At 44.1% G+C, this 19,626-nt stretch overlaps 1 protein-coding gene across 3 annotated transcripts in view; it reads left to right on the top strand.

Annotated features, from left to right (window-relative positions):
- Positions 1 to 16,153, top strand: part of WDR44 (WD repeat domain 44) — a 51,477-nt gene extending 35,324 nt beyond the window's left edge. For all 3 annotated transcript variants that reach the window (XM_075941166.1, XM_075941164.1, XM_075941165.1), the window contains exons 11-20: positions 1,467 to 1,605; positions 1,726 to 1,790; positions 3,737 to 3,850; positions 6,838 to 6,960; positions 7,683 to 7,874; positions 8,123 to 8,224; positions 10,423 to 10,538; positions 12,345 to 12,472; positions 13,429 to 13,560; positions 15,052 to 16,153. In XM_075941166.1, coding sequence (XP_075797281.1) covers positions 1,467 to 1,605; positions 1,726 to 1,790; positions 3,737 to 3,850; positions 6,838 to 6,960; positions 7,683 to 7,874; positions 8,123 to 8,224; positions 10,423 to 10,538; positions 12,345 to 12,472; positions 13,429 to 13,560; positions 15,052 to 15,146 — 1,206 coding nt within the window. In that variant the 3' untranslated portion in view covers positions 15,147 to 16,153. The remainder of the gene's footprint in view (positions 1 to 1,466; positions 1,606 to 1,725; positions 1,791 to 3,736; positions 3,851 to 6,837; positions 6,961 to 7,682; positions 7,875 to 8,122; positions 8,225 to 10,422; positions 10,539 to 12,344; positions 12,473 to 13,428; positions 13,561 to 15,051) is intronic.
- Positions 16,154 to 19,626: the final 3,473 nt, after the last annotated feature.

Here is a 19,626-nt window from a genome sequence, read left to right as displayed (position 1 = left end):
GAGCCTGGGACTCCTGGGGGAGGAGTCTGGAGGGGGAGGAGGTGATGCACAGAAGATGGGCCTTGGGAAGGGAATGGGCAGAAGTCTGCCCTCTAGAACAGGTGCCGGAGTTTGGCAAGGAACAATTCCCAAGTCTCACCAGCCTCAGCGGTCAGCAGCTGTCTGAGATACCTATGACAAAGGGTGTGTCTGAGCCCCCTGCAGTGCTCCGTCACCCAAGTGATGAGAACCTATTTCTGTTTGCCGTGACTCCCTCAGCTCTGCAGTGGAGCTAACGGTTTCAGACCAGCTGATGCACCATATGGACGCCAGTACAGTGCTGCATGATAGAAGTGCCTTTTTAAAAGCCTAGGGCAAGGACATGCAAACTGTGTTTCAAGAAAATTAAGATTGCAAAGTCAAGCCTGCAAAGAGAGAGAACGGCAGAACTAAGGTTGCCTCCCCAACCCTAATTCAGCTCCTTTGTCTGCCTGCATTAATATACGGTTGCTAATTATGGGGCCATATAGTATTTTTTCCCTGCAGACCCCCGCCCCGGTCTCATTTAATGCTCAGGATGGAGCTGCTCTGGAGATGAAGAGGGTTGTGTAGTGAAGGAGGCTGTCGTCTGTAACAATGAAGCAAAAGTCTTAAAAACGAGGGGTGCACTGGGGCTTACAGAAAGAGAAAGGAGGGTCTCATAAAGGCAGTTGAATGGTGCCCTGAGGAACTGGATTCTAGCCTTTCCTCTGCCACAGAGTAGTTCTGCTGTACAAGTCAAGTCACTTAAAGCAAACTTTTCAGAAGGTCACTAGTTGGTAGTTTTCATGTTCTGGGTTCCTGACTTGAGCCCCAGAGGTCTGATTTGCAGAAATGCTTAGATCAGGAGGAGCTGTGCTTTGAACATAGCAAGTGCTGTGTAACACTTCGTATTCTGAAGCAGCGAGTGGTAGGTAGCTCAAATTAGTGGATGCTTTTGACCCTTAACCCGTCTGTGCTCTGTAAAATGTGTATAATCACCCACTCATCTCACAGAGGTGTAACAATTTCACTAATGTTTATGAAGCACTCAGTGCAGTGAGTGCCATAGGCAAGCTGACGAGAAGTTGTTAATTCTGTCCCTTTCACGGGGTTGGAATAGTGTGCAGTAAAGAAGGCCCAGGGCTGTATACTGAATAATAAGGAGAAAGAAAAATCGAATAGCTGCACTTTAAGTGAAGACTGCCCGTCTGTGCACTGAATGAAGCCAGGGGTCCTATGTCAAAAGTAGCATGTGATATAATTAGACTATCACAAGGTGTGTGCTCAGGGGGAACACATTAAGATTGCACTGTTCTGGGATTTCCTAACTTTTTGATGCTTAACTTCACAGTCTTAATGTTCTTTTGACATGGTGTGTCAATATATGCCAATTCATGTAATGATGTTTCTGGTATGGGAAAAGGTACTTATATTGTTTTATTGTGATGTCTTCTTTATTTTGACAGGGTGCTGTTTGGACAATGAAGTTTTCTCACTGTGGTCGATTACTTGCATCAGCTGGACAGGACAATGTAGTGAGAATATGGGTTTTAAAGAATGCTTTTGACTATTTCAATAACATGCGACTGAAATACAATACAGAAGGTACTTCTCCAGATCTCACTGATACTTTAAAGACATTAGAAATGTCTCGCGTTTTTCCTGTATTTAAAAACAATCTATTTAAATAGTTTCTAACTTTCTGGGTTTTAATCTGTGTTCTAGGTCGTGTGTCTCCCTCCCCATCTCAGGAGAGCCTGAATTCTTCCAAGTCAGACACTGATGGAGGGGTATGTGTACCAGATCACGTAGGAGTTGTCAGAATGTGCCCTGTTTCTGTCATGCTGTAGATTTGGACTGCTGTAATCCAAAAACAGGCTTCAACTCTTGATGGGTTCAGACTCAGAAGTCTCAGTTCTGCAGTCTAATTCTTTGTTGTCTTCTAAGTTAGTTTCCCCTCGATAAGAAAGCAGGTTTGGATCCTGTGAAATATGAGTCAAATCTTTATTCACTCATTCCAAAGCTAGGATCTGACTGATGTTGTTTAGCCAATGTATGCATCTGACATAGGCAGGAAATAAGTTTGAGCAAACTAGAGAAGGGGGGCTATGTCTCTACTGCACTCTTCTTGCACAAAAGTTTATGCATTCACCTTCCCCGCCCCCCTACCCCCACATCCCCCTTCTGTTCTGTAAGGAAGGTGAATGCCAGTGAGTTAATGATATTAGAGGTGGGGAAGGGGAAATGTCTGTGAGTTAATAGAATTAGAGGTGATAATTGGGGAAGCTATCTTTGTAATATGTAAGATAGCTGGGGTCTTTGTTAAGTCCCGTGCGGAGAGTGTCGAATTTTAGCATGAATGCCAGTTCAGATGATTCCCTTTCAAGTGCAGATTTGAATGTCTTCTGACCTCTGAACTGGCATTCATGCTAAAATTCGACACTCTCCGCACGGGACTTAACAAAGACCCCAGCTATCTTACATATTACAAAGATAGCTTCCCCAATTATCACCTCTAATTCTATTAACTCACAGACATTTCCCCTTCCCCACCTCTAATATCATTAACTCACTGGCATTCACCTTCCTTCCCCCCCCCCCCACATCCCCCTTCTGTTGTGTAATGTGATTTGTCCTTTTCATGTGTGTTCATTTTTTTTAAATTGTATCCTTTGGTATATATGGTTGTGACTATTTTCTTCCACTATTTGATCTGAGGAAGTGGGTCTGGCCCACGAAAGCTCATCATCTAATAAACCATCTTGTTAGTCTTTAAAGTGCTACATAGTCCTTTATTTTGTTTCAGCTACACCAGACTAACACGGCTACATCTCTATCACTATTCCTCATGTAGATGTTCATTCTAAGACCTAGTTTTTTAATCAAATGTCCTATGCAGAACCTAGCTATTTTCCTTTCATTTTATTTGTTTACAGCAGAAAAGCTCATGCATCTCTGCAGTTTCTAAGTGCCCATTCCCAAGAAGTTCTAGGAACCTTCATGGTTTTTTTAGAACTTTTCTCTTTGGGTGTGTTTAGACTACACACTTCTTTTGAAAGAAGCTTTTTCAAATTTCAAAAAAGCTTCTTTCGAGAGTGATCATCTAGACAGCGACAACTTTTTTCAAAAAAGCCATTTGTTTTTTTTTTTTTGAAAGAGAGCATCCAGGCAATCTGGATGCTCTTTCAAAAAAAACCCTGTTTGCGGTCAAGAGCGCCTGTTTTCAAAAGAGCTCTTTTGAAAAAAGGTGTTCTTCCTCGTAAAATGAGATTTACCACTGTTGAAAAAACCACTGCAGCCTTTCAATTTAATTTCAAAAGACAGCATCGGTAGTCTAGATGCAGGTGAAGTTTTAAAAAAAAAAAAAGCCCACTTTTTTTTGAAAATACCCTGGAATCTAGACATAGCCTTTGAGTGGTAATGAAAAAAAAATCCAACATCTGAAACCTAGGTTATGCATTGTAGCAAGGTGTTTGATTAATGGAATTGCTGACCTGCCTTCTCCCTTTCTGTAATGAAAAATGCTATAGTGTTTGACACTTCAGAATAATTTATTTTGAAAGTTCAAGTAACTGACATAAATCACTTATTTCTCTGATACTTGGCACTTAAGTTTTATGTCTGTGATAAGATCATCTGGGGCACATCTGCAAATCAGAAAGCCATACCAACGTGTTCTGCTACCCTGGTTTCTTTCTGTTGTGTTGATTGATTCTGATCTATTTATATCTGATAGGTTTGCAGTGCAGCTGATGAAGATCCCGATGATAAAAATGCACCATTTCGGCAGCGGCCTTTTTGCAAATACAAAGGTCATACAGCAGATCTCCTTGATCTCTCATGGTCTAAAGTAAGACCGCTTTGATGCAGACTATACAGAACTTCCTTATTTCTCCCCATGTTCTACTTTGTTCCTTTTCTTCCACCTGCCCCTGACACTTTATGTAAGCGAACAACTGCACTGATTAGGCCTCAACTGGAGTGTTGTGTCCAATTCGGGACTTCACATTTCAAGAAAGATGAAACTGGAGAAGGTCCAGAAAAGAGCAACAAGAATTATTAAAGGTCTAGAGAACATGAGCTCTGAGGAAAGACTGAAAGAACTGGGCTTGTTTAGTTTGGAAAAGAGAAGATCGGGAGGGGACATGATAGTGGTTTTCAGGTACCTAAAAGGGTGTCACAAGGAGGAGGGAGAAAACTTGTTCTTCGTGGCCTCTGAGGATAGAACAAGCAGCAATGGGCTTCAACTGCAGCAAGGGAGGTTTAGGTTGGACATTAGGAAAAAGTTCCTAACTGTCAGGGTGGTTAAACACTGGAATAAATTGCCTTCGGATGTTGTGGAATGTCCATCATTGGAGATGTTTAAGAGCAGGTTGGATAGGCATCTATCAGACATGGTCTAGAGCATGCTTGTTTCCCGCTGAGGGCAGGGGACTGGACTTGACCTCTTGAGGTCCTTTCCAGTTCTAGTATTCTAGGATTCTGATTGCTCTTTATGGATATAGGTTCAGCCCATTCATGGATTGGCTGATAACTGTCTAAAATGCTTTCAGTAGAGTATACAGCATAAGAAAACAATCATTCATTCTAGCTCCACTACCGTTTTCAGGGGGCTAGATTCTGACCTGGTTTTAAATTGGCATAGTGTCATTGGACTCACTGAAGCTGTGCTAGGTTACTCTAGCTGAGGATCCGATCACAAAATATCCAGTTCTTTCAGACTGGCCATTTCCCTGAGCTCCAGTTGTGTTGTCTGTTGTGTAAATGTGATCTTAGCTGTTGGTCCGTGAAGAGCTTATTTTATTTCACCCTTTTAGCCGTTGCTTAGTCTGTATTGGCAGGACGCCGAGTCCACGTGAAGTTTTCCATCTTTCATGTGATTACATCATGTCCTGCCCCTACTCGCTGCAGTTTAATTATCTGAAAATGTTGCTCATTCGTAGTCTCCCCTACTTTTAAAAGATGAAGAAAACTCAAACTGGCTGTTTCAAACCTTTTTGACTATTGAATGAAGAATAAGCTACATAGAGGAGAGGCAGGATTGATTGTTAATATTACCGGAGTGTCGTGTGGTTCAATTGTTAGATCCAAGGGAAACCAGGACACTCCAGAGAAACTTCACCACTTATTTATTACTTTAAGCAATTAACATAGTTGTTTAAATTTTACAAGCCTTAAAAACAATTACTATACAATTTAAAATGTGAGGTTTAAAATGTAAAGCAATTAATAAAATGCAACGCAATGCAAAAGCAATTAATAGAAAATTATTCTAATACAATAATTAAGCCTAGTTCACGTACACCACCCATATGCTACCTACAGTAGCAGGCGGGAGGTCGTAGTTCCTTTGATTCCCGTGTGTAGGAACGCCATGCCCTGGGGTCGCCGGCATGAAGGGGTCCATTACTTCTAGTTACGTCAAAAGCAGGACCTGCTCATTCCCGCCCACTGATTATCTTTTCTACGCCTGTATTTATACTCGCCTTGGTCTTTCTAGTCATATCTACCAAACAGCTGCATGTTGTGTGCGAGACGTAGTATACCATTATTTAGGATACATTTTGCTGCGCCAAAATATTGCAAAAGCACGTACTTAATAGGTTTTTTTGGCTGTCTCTGGAATTTTTCTCCTATCAAAAATGGGATGTACTAATACCAGGTTGTTTCTGGTCATCTGGGCCTGTACAAGTTATGCATAATTGGGCAAGTGCTCCTGACTCTCTCGCCCTTTTTGGCCTAGCCTGCATGTGTGCACCAGTCTCGAGACACGTCTAGGGTTTGCTTGGTTAGAGATCCGTACTTCGGACAAGGCTGGGACGAGGCCTAGCACTGCAGACGTCGTTGTTCTGGTCAAGGGAAGGCCATCCTGGCTCCTCTACACGGAGGTTACCTGGCACTGGTTGAATGAGTGTGGTTGAATGACAGCTAATTTAAAAAAAATCACGTTTTCAATTCTTGCAGTTAATTGTACAACCCTACTGACTTGTCTTGATGAGATCTTACTTATCACACGGCTAATTGTGGTAAAATTTCCTTTACTCACGTGGTCCTTCACAGAGCGCACAAGTAAAAACTAAAGGATACAATAGAATTTTCAGCTGGTAAAAGGCCCTAAATAGAACCAAGTGAATTATGTATTCAGTACTGAAATAACTCTGAAACACTCTGAATTTGAGGTGGGAGGGAAGGGGAATTTCCACTGATCTATTAAGTGGTTTCTAGTTCCTCAGCAGTGTTGCTATTTTTGTCTTCCATCCATTCCACTGTTCTTGTGCAAATTGCGTAGTCCTTGAAGCCGCTGCTGTATGTCAGCAGTTAAAATGAGAAAAAGTACCTTATATCGCATTTTAAAACTATTAGCTTTTTTCTCAGTTATTTGTATCGAAATAAAGAGCAGAGCAGTTTCTTAATCAATGCAGATAAAGGAGACCCAGGCAGTAGTGTCTCTGCCGTCCCTGGGGTTTTTTTCTTACACCCATGCATTTTTCTACAAATACTTTTTAAGAATGAATTGTTAAAACCAGTTCACTGCCACTTTCCTTGATTTTTTTTCCTTAAAAAAGGGAATTCTGCCTAGCTTTCTTTTAAGTATTGAAAATACAATAGAGAGAATATTATTTTCCTCTTATTTCCATGAAAAAGGACAGTTTGTTTCTGAGGAGTTAATTTTCTCCTGTTGATTGTTTCTGTTCTGCTACACAACTTTTGCAGTTAATTTCTACTGGAAATCTTGTTATAATATGAACTGGAAGTATTAGATACCAAACTGCATTTGTGCCGTGTATTATTATATTTGATAAATCTTTGAATTATTTCATGCAATTTCTTCCACAGAATTACTTCTTGCTTTCTTCTTCAATGGATAAAACAGTCAGATTATGGCACATATCCAGAAGAGAGTGTCTCTGCTGTTTCCAGCATATAGATTTTGTCACTGCGATAGCTTTCCATCCAAGAGTAAGTAGCTGTCTGCTTTCATATACATAGAGGGGAATAGTTTTGAAAGGGGGGTTAAGCACCTTCCATTGTTATCAAACTTCAAAATTGAGTCTCTGTAAAAGTTGGGTTCATGAGTGTGCTTTGTGCCTCTTGGAAATATTCCCCGTGCCCTTAAAATTTGGTTCTGAACACTATTGCTAAACCCTGATCTCAGCTGAGTTTAACCATGACTCGCTGACATGATATAGAACATGAATTGTTCTTGTCTGCACTGGCCACAAAGAATATGGCAAGTATTACGTTATCTAACTGGATTGTAAAATCATGTTTCAACATGATAAAACTTCCTAATGTTGACAACCAAGGGGGAACGTTTTGCATCATGCTCTGGAAATTCATCCCAACCACTTGGGAGAGTGTTGTCACAGACTCCAGAAGAACCTGTGTCCAACCAGTCAGGAAAACATCAGTCCTTGCAGGCTCCGATTGGACAGTAAAGAACCCCAAGTAACACGTGGTGCCTCTCAGAGGAATTGTGAAGTTAGACCATCTTTCAATAGAAGATCTTGATGATGATGCTTAATTTTAAAAAACCCACTAGAGATGTTGCATTGTACATTAAATGATTTTTCAGATGGTGATTTTTCATTTGGGATGAATGCTGCGGGTGGGGTTTCCGGTATGTATTTCGGACCATACACATCTTTTTACACCCCAGCTAATGGTTTCTGCTCTTTTAGGATGACAGGTACTTTTTAAGTGGCTCGCTAGATGGGAAACTCCGACTCTGGAACATTCCTGACAAAAAAGTGGCATTATGGAATGAAGTGGACGGGCAGACAAAGCTGATAACAGCAGCAAACTTCTGTCAGAACGGCAAATATGCAGTGATTGGCACATATGATGGCAGATGCATTTTCTATGACACAGAGGTAAAAATTAGTTTTGTATGTGGGTTATTTATGGATATGACTTCCATTTGTTGATGGAACAGTTGTGCTTCTAATTTACATTATATCGGGTAAACAACTTAGTTTAGCCTTTTTTTGCCATTTGTTTACAAAAATATAAGCTTTTACAAACAGTTGCTATTTTTCAAATTCTAGCAGACTTACTTATGCTGCCTGCAGTTTTATCGAACGCTTTCCAATCATTAAGAATCAGTGTCATTTCCCTCTAGCACTTGAAGTACCATACCCAGATACATGTGCGTTCTACCAGAGGACGGAACAGAGTTGGAAGAAAAATTACCGGCATTGAACCCTTGCCTGGAGAAAACAAGGTACCGTAACGTAGGCCTAATAATCTCTCTCCTGCATGTTCAGCGAGGCGTTCGTCTCCGGTGCTTGGCGCTCTTCCCAGGTCTATTCTAATAGCTATTTTTCAGAGGCTCTGGACACCCTGGCCCCTCTGATTTCTGAATGACCCTTTCTGGGCACTATCGCCGTGTAAACGTTTGCGAAGATGCTGTTCAGTTGATAAGATGGTACCACAGTCGTAGCAGAGACATGAATGCCATTTTTAATATTAATATTGGAGCAATCTGACTGCAGCTCACTGCTGGTGCTTCCCCAGTGCGTGTTTGTCTTACCTTTCAAATGACTAACTTACTTCCTATTCATTGGGTTTATTTTTGGAAAATGTGTTCAAGTTGCCAATTCGTACAGTTAACCATAGCACGTCCCCTTGTTCAGCACAAGGAACAAATGATCAGGAATCAAAGAACACGTCTTGAAATATAGTACAGCACCCTGAACTTCAAATGTGAATTCTCAGCTGCCACTAACATCTGCTCTGTCAGGGCTCTGCTGCTCTGCTGTCTGCACTCCTGGCTCTTGCTTAACTGCGGGTCACCAGCTGCTCTGTCGCTTCTGTGGTTCTACTCCAGATCATTCTGGAGCTGTAAGCTGCACTGGCCCAACTCAAGGCAGTGCAGAAATCTCCGAAGTCTTTGGCTCTGGAATGAGCCATGCTGTGTTGTGTGACTTACAACATAGTTGAGGGCTTTTGGGGATACGTTGTGCGTGACCCTCCTTGTTTCTGTGCAGCAGTGGGTGCGCATGGTAGGATTAGGGAAGTGGAGGTGAGGCGCTGGGGGGAAGAAGCAATGGGGAAGGAAGAGGTGTATGTAAAAGGCAGGAGAGGGGAATGTGGGAATGAGGGGAAGGGATGGAGAAGAAAAGGGGGCAGGGGAATCGCGGGGGGAGTGGTATCCCCTCAGCAACAGCTGGGTGGCCTCTTCTCTCCTACCGCTGCTAAGCAGGCCCATTGAACCTTCACCTGACAAGCCCTACACCCTGACCCTCACCCCACTGGTCCCCAAGCAACTGCACCTGGCCCCCCACTCCATGAGGCCCTGCACCCCTATCCTGGGCATCCCCCACCACTGCCTGCTGAGCCTCAGCCACATTCACCTGGATCCCTGCTGGAGTCTCATTGCACCAGCACTTGGAACCTCCCTCCCTCCCCTCTCCCAAGCTGCATTGCTTCAGGATTTCACTGAGCGGCCCGCTCCCAGATTGCCCCATACCTGGGTCCCCTCACCAAGCCGTGCCCCCTCCATCTTGCTGCGCTAGGCCTGCCTGTCTACACCTGGTGCAAAGGGGCAGGGCCCTGGGGGGTTTCTGGAGAGGCCCAGCCCTTGCACCGTGTCAGGTTCCGGTGCAGCCTCACTGCCGAGTCCTTGCCCTGAGGTAGGTGGGAGCTTTGGGGTGATTTCCCATCTCCATGCAGCCAGTGGCCTGTGCTCCCCTGGAGCCCCACTTACTGGCAAATACAATTGGGCAGACTATGGAGACATTGTGCACGTCGCTTAATTGTTTGGTGCAGAGCTCCACAGGAGGGTCTCGCTCGATACTGAGCCATTGACTCCCTCCTCCACGCAGCCGAGAGAGCCAGCCTCGGGCGCCTGTGTGCTTTCTCCCACGCTGCCCCTCGTGTCTGGGAATAGCCATCCCCGTAGACCTCTGCAGAGCTACCTCATCAGCCTCCTGTAGATCTCGCCTGAAAACTCCCCTTTGACACCGGTTAGGCCACTGGTAATGCTGAGACTGCTGTCTGTCCTGCTGACTGATACTGTCTCGGTTCCACTGTCTCCCGGGGCTGCTTCAGCGGGAAGCTCTTTAAAGCAGGGATTGTCTCTCTTCCGTGTTTGTACAGCCCCTAGCGCAGTGGGGGTCCTGGTCCACGACGGGGGCTCGTAGGTGCTAGAGTAGCAGCACTCATGTATTTGGCTCAGTCCATAACTAACACGGGTGGGGTGTCCTGTATCTGCCATGTGACATAAGACCAGAAAGTGGAAATGGGATTATCCCAGTTCTTCTGGGACAAAGGCAGGTGACACAGGGAGAGCCTGGAAATGCTGCTGCTTTGTGGTTTGTCTTGGCCCGATCTATCGTCTGTGTGCGTTGCTCGTGCTAACGGTGCTAATCGTTCATTGGAAAGCGGTTTCTAAACCCCTGCTACGTGTTTGTCACCTAGATACTAGTGACCTCCAACGACTCCAGAATCCGACTCTACGACCTAAGAGATTTGTCCTTGTCCATGAAGTACAAAGGTTACGTCAACAGCAGCAGCCAGATCAAAGCCAGCTTCAGGTGAGCCGCGGGAATCTGCAGCGTGCTCCAGCTACACGCGCGGCGACTCTCCCAGAAACCGGTGCCCGAGAATGCACCAGTTCTGTGTGCAACCTCCTCTGCCATGGAGCAGCTGGTGCCGGTTGGCTGGGACTCCCGAGTGGGCGGCAGGGAGGGGCGGCAGCGCTGCTCAGGGACGAAGCGGTCGTGTGCGTAGGCTGATCTCTCCGCGGCACCGTTACTCCCGGCCCCCGAGCCCCAGCTCATCAGGGCTTCCACAGCTGCATGCCAGGGACACGCCCAGCCGCTGGAAGGCTGCGGTAAGCACTGGGCCTCGTTCAGGGGAGGAGGAAGAGGCTCTTTAATGAAGAAAGTCTCTTGATGGCTGCGGATGTCTTGGCCCTTCCTTCCCCATCACTTGTAGGGCAGCACAAAGGCTCTTGATTCCTGCTGGTGGTGCTGCCCCTGCGAGCACAGGAGGGGAGGGTTCTCCTTTTCTTCCCATGCCTCACATGGGGGAGGGGAGGAATAGTTGGCCACTGTGCACAGAGTAGTCCCCCTAACGGAGCTTCCTTGGGCTCCTGGCTCCCCTCTGCAACAGTGGTGCCTGCTTAACAGCCTGGGGGGCTTGAAGGGCGAGGGGGGGTTCTGACGTGGTGAGTGCCCTGTTGTGTCCATTCCCCATGTAGCATCCGGCTCCTGGGCTAGAAGGACCTTTGGTCTGACCGGGTATGGCTGCTCTTGGGCCCTTTTCCTTCAGACGCGGGCGGGCTTGAATAGCTGCTTGCCCCAAAATCTCCATTGGGATTCGTTTCTGCCCCAGAGGAACAAAATCCTAGGTACCCTGTGGCGGTGAGAGTGGGGGAGGGGAGGGGTGAATCAGGTCCCCCGGCGTTCATGCTAACAAGCCTGTACGTTGTGTCAAGTTCAAATACACTTGGATTTAAAACCCAAAACCATGCAAGCTTTCGTACCCAGCTTTGTGCTGCGAGGTCCAGGTCTGAGACAGACCATGAATATCGCCGGTGTACGATGGCTGCACAGTCACTGTCCCGTGCAGCCCGGAGCAGAAATCACACTGGCCTGGCCTGGAGTGTGTGAGTGTAGCAGACTAGGATAGTGTCCTGCCCTGCAGTAGCAGCCGGAGAGTAACTTCTTTGCAGCTGCTCCTGTCAGCATTGGGGGAGCATTTTGGGAGGATTGGGCTGGCTAGACCGTCGGTCACTGGGTATCTAAGCGGGCTGCTGATTTAGAGCAGGACTACGCTGAAAATCTGCAGTGGCATAGCTGTGGGGCTTTAGGGAACACAGTACCATGCCAGTGGGGGAGTTCTCGCGCTGGTCCCTCGGCGAGAAGGGCTGCTTCCCCTCGACAGAACGCTGTGTGCACCGGGGCTAGGTCGCTGTAATTGTGTTGCTCAGGGGGGTGGATTTTTCCCACCCTAAATGATGTAGCTGTATTTTTTGTTTGCAGCACAGACCTGACCTGAGGCTGGGTTTCTTGCTTTGGATGGCTGTTGTGCAGCCACGGAAGCAAAAGAGCTACTTTGATTGTAACTTCCTCGCTGTCTAGTGTCCAAATCCTTTTCTAGGTTCAGATCTAATCACTTGGTGCATTCCAATTGCTGAACTGATGCATTTCCTAGGGTTTGACTGGTAACTATCCTTATATATGGGATGCAGTAACTTCCAGTTTCTGCTCTTTAAGGATTAAACGGCAGGTGTATGCTTTTCTGTGATTTCGTGTCCTTTTAATGAAAGCAGTGCAGTGTGCTGAGTGGAAGAGCCAAAGTTTACGGTAATAAGTCTTTCTCTTTTGTATCTTTAGCCATGATTTTACATACATTGTAAGTGGCTCAGAAGATAAATATGTTTACATCTGGAGCACTTACCATGACTTAAGCAAGTTTACTTCAGTAAGGAGAGATCGTAATGATTTCTGGGAAGGCATTAAAGGTGAGTTACTTGATCGTTTATATATTTCGTTTTTAATCTATGCTTGTACAGTTTTAGGAATTGCTGGCTTTTACTGTCTTTTGGCTTTTTTACTTTCGCCAGCAACAATTTAAAACTGTAAGGAAGGTCATGCAGATTCATTAAGCTAATGTAACATGCGTTGCGTTAATAGAAGCAAGATGTAATCTGTAAACTTGAGCTTTGCTCGTAACGGAACGTCACTGGAAGAGCAGAGGCGATCATTCAGTTGTGCTTAGTCAAACAGCCTGCAGAAGAGGGATGATTAAAGATCGAGTTAGTTTTCAAATAATCCTTATGGGTTAATGCAGCTTCAGTCAGGATGTGGGCCTAGGCTTCTAGAAGCTATAATAATTTATAATAATAATTATAATATTTACGCAGGTCAGCAGAACTTTCCAGCTAAGTTGTAGAGCTCTAGGGTAGTCCATATTGAAGAGTATGTTGCTTGGTGTCTTATTTGTTTAAAATTTCCAGGGGGTTCTAATGGATGAAAATAGTAATTTGACTGAGAAAACACAATGAATTGCTTAAACTTTGCAACTTTCCTCTCCTTAAAATAAGAAACCATGGCATCAGTATAGAGAAAATAAGAACAGCAAAACACCCCCCCCCCCCCACCCTCCTCCACGGAGCTAAAGTGGAGTTTCTCGTGTGTGTGTGTGTTTTTTCTTGTCTGAGCACTTACTCATATAGTGTCTCACAACATGCACCCGTAGTGACATTTACTTTCCTCCAATTTTTAAGATGGCAATAATACTTCCTGCCTACCTCCAGAATTTCCAGAAAATGCAGGTGTTGACTTAGCCCAGCCTACATCAAGTTACTGTAGCACCTTGGCTCTTGAGGTTTTTTACTATATTTATACATATGCTGTAATTTATTGATGTTCCTTTAAATGAATTAATCTCAAACTGTATTTTTCCCTCTTAATTTAGCGCACAATGCGGTTGTCACATCAGCAATCTTTGCCCCCAATCCCAGTTTGATGGTATCATTGGAAACCTCTGAAAAACAAGAATCTGAAAGCAAGGGAGATGATCCTGAAGCAGCAGACACTATACCTTCTGGTAGGTTGCTGAAGCCCACCTGTGTTTGATACCAATGGAGAAGATCAGGGGCATGAATTGATCCGTAGTATATAAATGTCTCGTCTGAATGCTCTTGAGGAAGATTGTAGTTCATCCCTTGGCACAAGCACTTTTGAATGAGGTGCTTTAATAGATCTAAAAATACCCAACTGTTACTCTGTGGCAAGTTTGGAAATGTGCAAATGAAAGGCAGCCCACGGTTCTCATTGGGAATAGCTCACTGGCATCCGGTCCCATTACAGAGATGTGTTTTTCCATTCGGACTGAGGCCAGTGCGACCCATTTGGTGATAGAAGGGCATAACAAGTGGGTTTCACAGGGGTCTGGTTCTGGGACCAGTTCTGTTCAATATCATCATCAGTGATTTAGATATTGGCATAGAGAGGACGCTTATTAAGTTTGCAGATGATACCAAGCTGGGAGGGGTTGCACGTGCTTTAGAAGATATGGTCAAAATTCAAAACTATCTGGACACAATAGAGAAATGGTCTGAGGTAAACAGGATGAAGTTTTTAATAAAGACAAATGCAAAGTGCTCCACTTAGAAAGAAACAATCAGTTTCTCACACACAGAATGGGAAGTGACTGTCTAGGAAGGAGTACGGCAGAAAGGGATCCAGGAGCGGACCACAAGCTAAATATGAGTCAGCAGTGTGACGCTGTTGCAAAAAAACCAAATCTGATTCTGGGCTGCGTGAACAGGAGTGTTGTGAGCAAGACACGAGAAGTCATTCTTCCGCTCTGCTCTGCGCTGGTTAGGCCTCAGTTGGAGTATTGTGTCCAATACTGGGCACCACATTTTAAGAAAGATGTGGAGAAATTGGAGAGGGTCCAGAGAAGAGCAACAAGAATGATGAAAGGTCTAGAGAACATGAGCTATGAGGCAAGGCTGAAAGAATTGGGCTTGTTTTGTTTGGAAAAGAGAAGACTGAGAGGGGACATGATTACGGTTTTCAGGTATCTAAAAGGGTGTCACAAGGAGGAGGGGGGAAATTGTTTTCCTTGGCCTCTGAGGATAGAACAAGCAGCAATGGGCTTAAACTGCAGCAAGGGAGGTTTAGGTTGGACATTAGGAAAAATTTTCTAACTGTCAGGGTGGTGAAACACTGGAATAAATTGCCCAGGGAGGTTGTGGAATCTCCATCCCTGGAGATATTTAAGAGCAGGTTAAACACACACACCTGTCAGGGATGGTCTAGAAGGTGCTTGGTCCTGCCGTGAGGGCAGGGTTTGGATTTGACCTCTCGAGGTCCCTTCCAGCTCTAGTGTTCTGTGATTCTATAGGTGCTATACAAAACCCAAAGGCAGCCTATGATCTTGGCAAATAAGAGGCAACTGCTGACTAACAAATGGGGCTTATGGAGAGGGCACAGTCTGTTGTACCTGCTCTTCAGCTGAAAACTGCACTGGGAGCTTTCTTTCAAGAAGCACTTCTCTTTTAAATCAACTAAATACTTTCTCTTCCCTAAGGTGCTTTGAAGACAGACCACACAGAAGTACTTTTATCTGCTGACTTCACTGGAGCAATCAAAGTCTTCAGCAACAAAAAGAAAAATGTATCTTAACTCTTTGTACCCTGCAAGTAAAATTCCATAGAGGACATGGACCGAAGCAAAGTATCTAATGTAATAGCATCACAGGCTGATTTAGTTTTAAATCATTATTTTAAAGCTACTCATCAGCCCTCTTGGGAAGCAGTCTCACTCTGTTAACAGCCGGGCTTGTAGAATAGACGGGAATGTGTAAGACTAACTTAGCCAAACAAATAGGCTCTGTTTTCTAACTACCATTACTTTGCTACATAATTGTGAACATGCACAGATTTCTGCATGACAACATGTTAATATATTCACACATGTGTGTGCCTTTTGGGTTACATGTACTAAATTGAACATATATCAAGAGTTAATTTATTTAGTGGTGCTTATGCCACTTGCTGGGAGAGGGGAAAATAAATTAAAAAAATGTTAAATGGTCTAGCTTGAAAAGAAAATGCAATCTCTTTGCACAAAGTTCCATTTCTAAGGGAGGTAATCTATTTTGAATTTGTGGTCGTTATGGTTCAGAATATCTAAGTTATGCAAGTTTCTGATGGGTCAGCAACCATGTGTTAAATGTTTTTATAAATTTGTCAACTTTCAGGACATGTGAAAATTTTTGTTGTCTTTTAATTGTGGATTTCGATTCCTTTCTATATATGTGTATATATATATATTTTGCACACTGGAGCACAATATTTCTATATAAAGAATTCTCTCATTCCTTATTCACGAGCACCGTGCTATGCTCACCTAAAAATAAATTAAGCTGCATTAGAACCAATTCTTATATTTTACAACAATGTAAAATAAACTGTTTACATATTTTTTTTAAGCATTGCAGTTTAAACAAGGTTTCAGTTGTCTAGTTGTTGAGAGCTACTGATTTGAAAGCCTTTGTAAATATTCATATAATGGACCAATGAAATAACTTTCTGGGCAATATAATCCTTGAAACGTTATTGATGGTTAAAATTGTTTCAGAGAACAAGGATGTATCATTAAAAATTGTCACAGATACTTGGAAAATATCATTCATGTTCAGATGTTTTTTATGTTTGCTTCTTTGCTCTAATTGTTTTTTTCTCAGATCAGTGTTTGTTTGGTGTGGGTTTTTTCCTCCTCTCTCTCCCCCCCCCCCATACTGTTGTTCTCTTGACCACTTCACTGTCCCTGTTGGTTTTCCTTACCTGATTTTAAAATAATTTCAGTTTTCTTGAAAGAAGCAGTAGGGGACTGGGAGTGGGTATTAATTAGGTGGAGATGCTGGCATTACTGCATGATACTACACATGCAAATCTCTTCTGAGAAATGCATGAAGTCTTGACGTTTGTAGCAGCATAGGGAAAGAAATGGGAAAGCCATGAAGAAAAGCAAAGTTAGGCAAACTTTCGTTGCTCTGATTTCTTATTTCTGCTTTGCCGCTGCTGGGGCTGTGAGATGAGTGTGATCCCAGTGGGAGTGGAGTTAATATCGGAGGAAGTGTCGTAAGCAAGAAAACGGATAGTTGAAAAGAACCAGAGTAAAGAAATCCCTGCCTGTGACACTCGATTAGTAAATGCTAATATGGGAGTTGTGCTATGGAATATCTGGTTCACCTTCAAGACCCTGTCACTTGGGATAGGCCTGCCTTGGGTAATGTAGAGCAGCTGACAACCACCTGCAGTTCGGATGTTCTTAGTAGGTTTATGTATTCTGTTCTTTGCCACTGCAGTGTCTCACTCATTGGAGTAGAAACCTGAAGAACATGAAGAAAAGCACGGCTTGTGATGAAATGAAGAGGGTGAATACACACTGGCTGCGTCTAGACTGGCAAGTTTTTCCACAAAAGCGGCTGCTTTTGCGCAAAAACTTGCCAGCTGTCTACACTGGCCGCTTGATTTTGCGCAAAAGCACTGACGTTCTACTGTCCGAAATCAGTGCTTCTTGCGCAAATGCTGTGACGTTCCCGTTTGGGCAAAAGCCCTTTTCCAGAAATGTTTTTGCACAAGAGGGCCAGTGTAGACAACTAAGAACTGTTGTGCACAAAAAAGCCCCAATGGTGAAAATGGCGATCGGGGCTTTCTTGCGCAAAACTGCGTCTAGATTGGCACGGACGCTTTTCTGCAAAAAGTACTTTTGCGGAAAAGCGTCCCTGCCAATCTAGACTCTCTTTTCCGCAAATGCTTTTAATGGAAAAACTTTTCCTTTAAAAGCATTTGCGGAAAATCATGACAGTCTAGACGTAGCCACTGTCTTATACTAGACCAGTTTGCTTCCTGGAGCTAGATCCTGGATTTTGTGAATCTGTCACCGCATAGGCTAAGTCTACGTGCCACTTGACTGTCCTACAACTTTCTGGCTCGGGTGTGAAATTGTAAAGCTGCAAAGCGCCAGTGTAAACGGGCTCCCAGCGCTGGTAGGAACGCCCCTGCTGGAGGTGGTTTACATAGCGCACGGGGAGAACTCTCTCTCTGTGCTCCTGCTGTGGCCACACTTCCACTTGAGTGCTACCACGACTGCGCTTTAATGTTAGAACAGACAAAGCATCTGATTCCAGAAGATTGTTTTCATAGCTTGTGTGTTTTGGCAGTATGGGTTGAACCCCTCTAATCCAGCGCACTCTGATTTCGCCACACCCATGGGCCGGCAGGATTTCAGTTCGCCGGATGTCCACTTACTATGTTTGTGGCTACGTTTCCTGTGGTCCCATAAAGTTTGTTTCCAGCCACCAGTTCTGGCTCTGTTCTGTGCTGCTGTTTAGCTCCAATTTACCCCCTAAATGGCTTCTCAGAGCCCAGTAAGCAGCGGCAGTGTTGGTAATGCCACTAGACCATATCGACCTCCTGTGATTCGGCAAATTCTCTCACTCAGCACTGGTCAGGTCCCGAGGATGCCGGTCTAGAGAGGTCCAACCTGTACATGAATACCAAAAATCCGCTGTCTCGCTTCTCGCTGTTGTGCTGTGCGCCATCAGCGTGTTACTTAGCTGTGATCACCCTAGGAATAAGAAGGCACCATCAACAAGGTCTCTTAGGGAGCCTGTCCTTGCTACGTTGCTGCAGGTTCTAATTCAAGTGGCTTTATTGGACCCCAGGGGAGGAATGGTCCATGTGGGGGAGCTCATTCATGTACCTTCCGCTGAGCTGCAAGCAAAACCCCGTCTAGTCAAAGGCTGACTGTAGTCCTTACAGGTAAGTGAAACAAGGGCGAGGTGCTACTTCAGTCCGTGTGTCAGGATTGCTCAAAGACTAGACTGAGCAGGAAACAAATTCTTGTCCTGCAAGAGTTTTTGACATTTTGAAAACTGTTCTTGTCCTGAATCAGAGGGGAAAACCAGTATCCTGAAAACATTCACATGCTGGAAACCCCCCCCCCCCCCCCCCCCCCCAAAAAAATCAGATTGGGTCAAATGAAAAATCAGCTTGTTGCCATTTTGATAGTTTTTTAAATGCAACCGTATTTGTACATGTTAATTAACATTTCAAAACACAACCATGTTTTGAAAGAGTCTCAACATGCCAGTTTCATTTTTAAAATGTTTTGAAATATTTTAATCAGGACACTTGAGAACTGACCTTTTCTCACCACCAGTTTGTTTAGACAAATCCTCATTTTTGACCAAAAAACCCATTAATCAGAAAATTCCCAACCAGCTCTGTTGAACAGCTCCTACCTGAAACTGTAGCTAACTTTATTTTTAAACATCTACTTAGAGAACTTCATTTCCTATAATTGGTTTAAAAAAAAAAACACATGCTGCAATTTAGGGGAAATAAATTTTCAGTCTACCACAGTCCAGCAGCTGAGGTGAACTGGCTTCTTGCAAGTACAAGTCATCAGTACAATCGCTGACCTTTGCATGTACAATCCCACCAGTGAGCAAGAAGCGAGGAATTGATTCCTTACAAGTTACTTATTCTCACGCCTGAGAGCCAGAGCTGTTGTGCACAAGCCACCTCACACCTAACCCTGTAAGTCTCCCATCTTTCCTTAAAGACCTGGAGGATTTTCACGTGTTTGGGTTGTAGTGAAAACCTCCCCTCTCCTTTGGAATTTGATGAATAAAACATTTTTTTCTTCAGCTGCTGAAGACATTTAAGTTTGGCGTGCTCCGATTCACTAAAGTATTCAATACTCCTTCATAAAAATCACTGGTTACAGCCATCTTCAATTATTTGGCTCCTTTTGCAGTATCTAGCAATGAACAAAGCACTAACAGACAATTTCCAGTTGACCGCCTCGTACACTAAACACATTTTAATTTGGCATTTGTGTATCTAAGCAGCAATCTATTAAATACAGGGAAAGACCCATGTGAAATTGGATCCATAGGCTGGAGGCACCAAAGGGCTATTCATGTGTCTTTTGATGTGTGTGCCTTGCAGAAGGAAAACAGACTGATGGTGTGTCTCTTGAGCATCTCTTTAAATGAGATTCAGAGGTGGGGTTCAGAGCCAGACAAAATTACTAGTAGCTTGTGTGCTCAAGCTTTAGAAGGTGTATTTTGTGAACACTGATGCTCTGT

This window comes from Pelodiscus sinensis, chromosome 13, assembly GCF_049634645.1.
Source record: "Pelodiscus sinensis isolate JC-2024 chromosome 13, ASM4963464v1, whole genome shotgun sequence".
NCBI classification, from domain to species: Eukaryota; Metazoa; Chordata; order Testudines; family Trionychidae; genus Pelodiscus; species Pelodiscus sinensis.
Note: the sequence above shows the minus strand (reverse complement) of the source record. Positions and strands in the feature narration are given on the sequence as shown.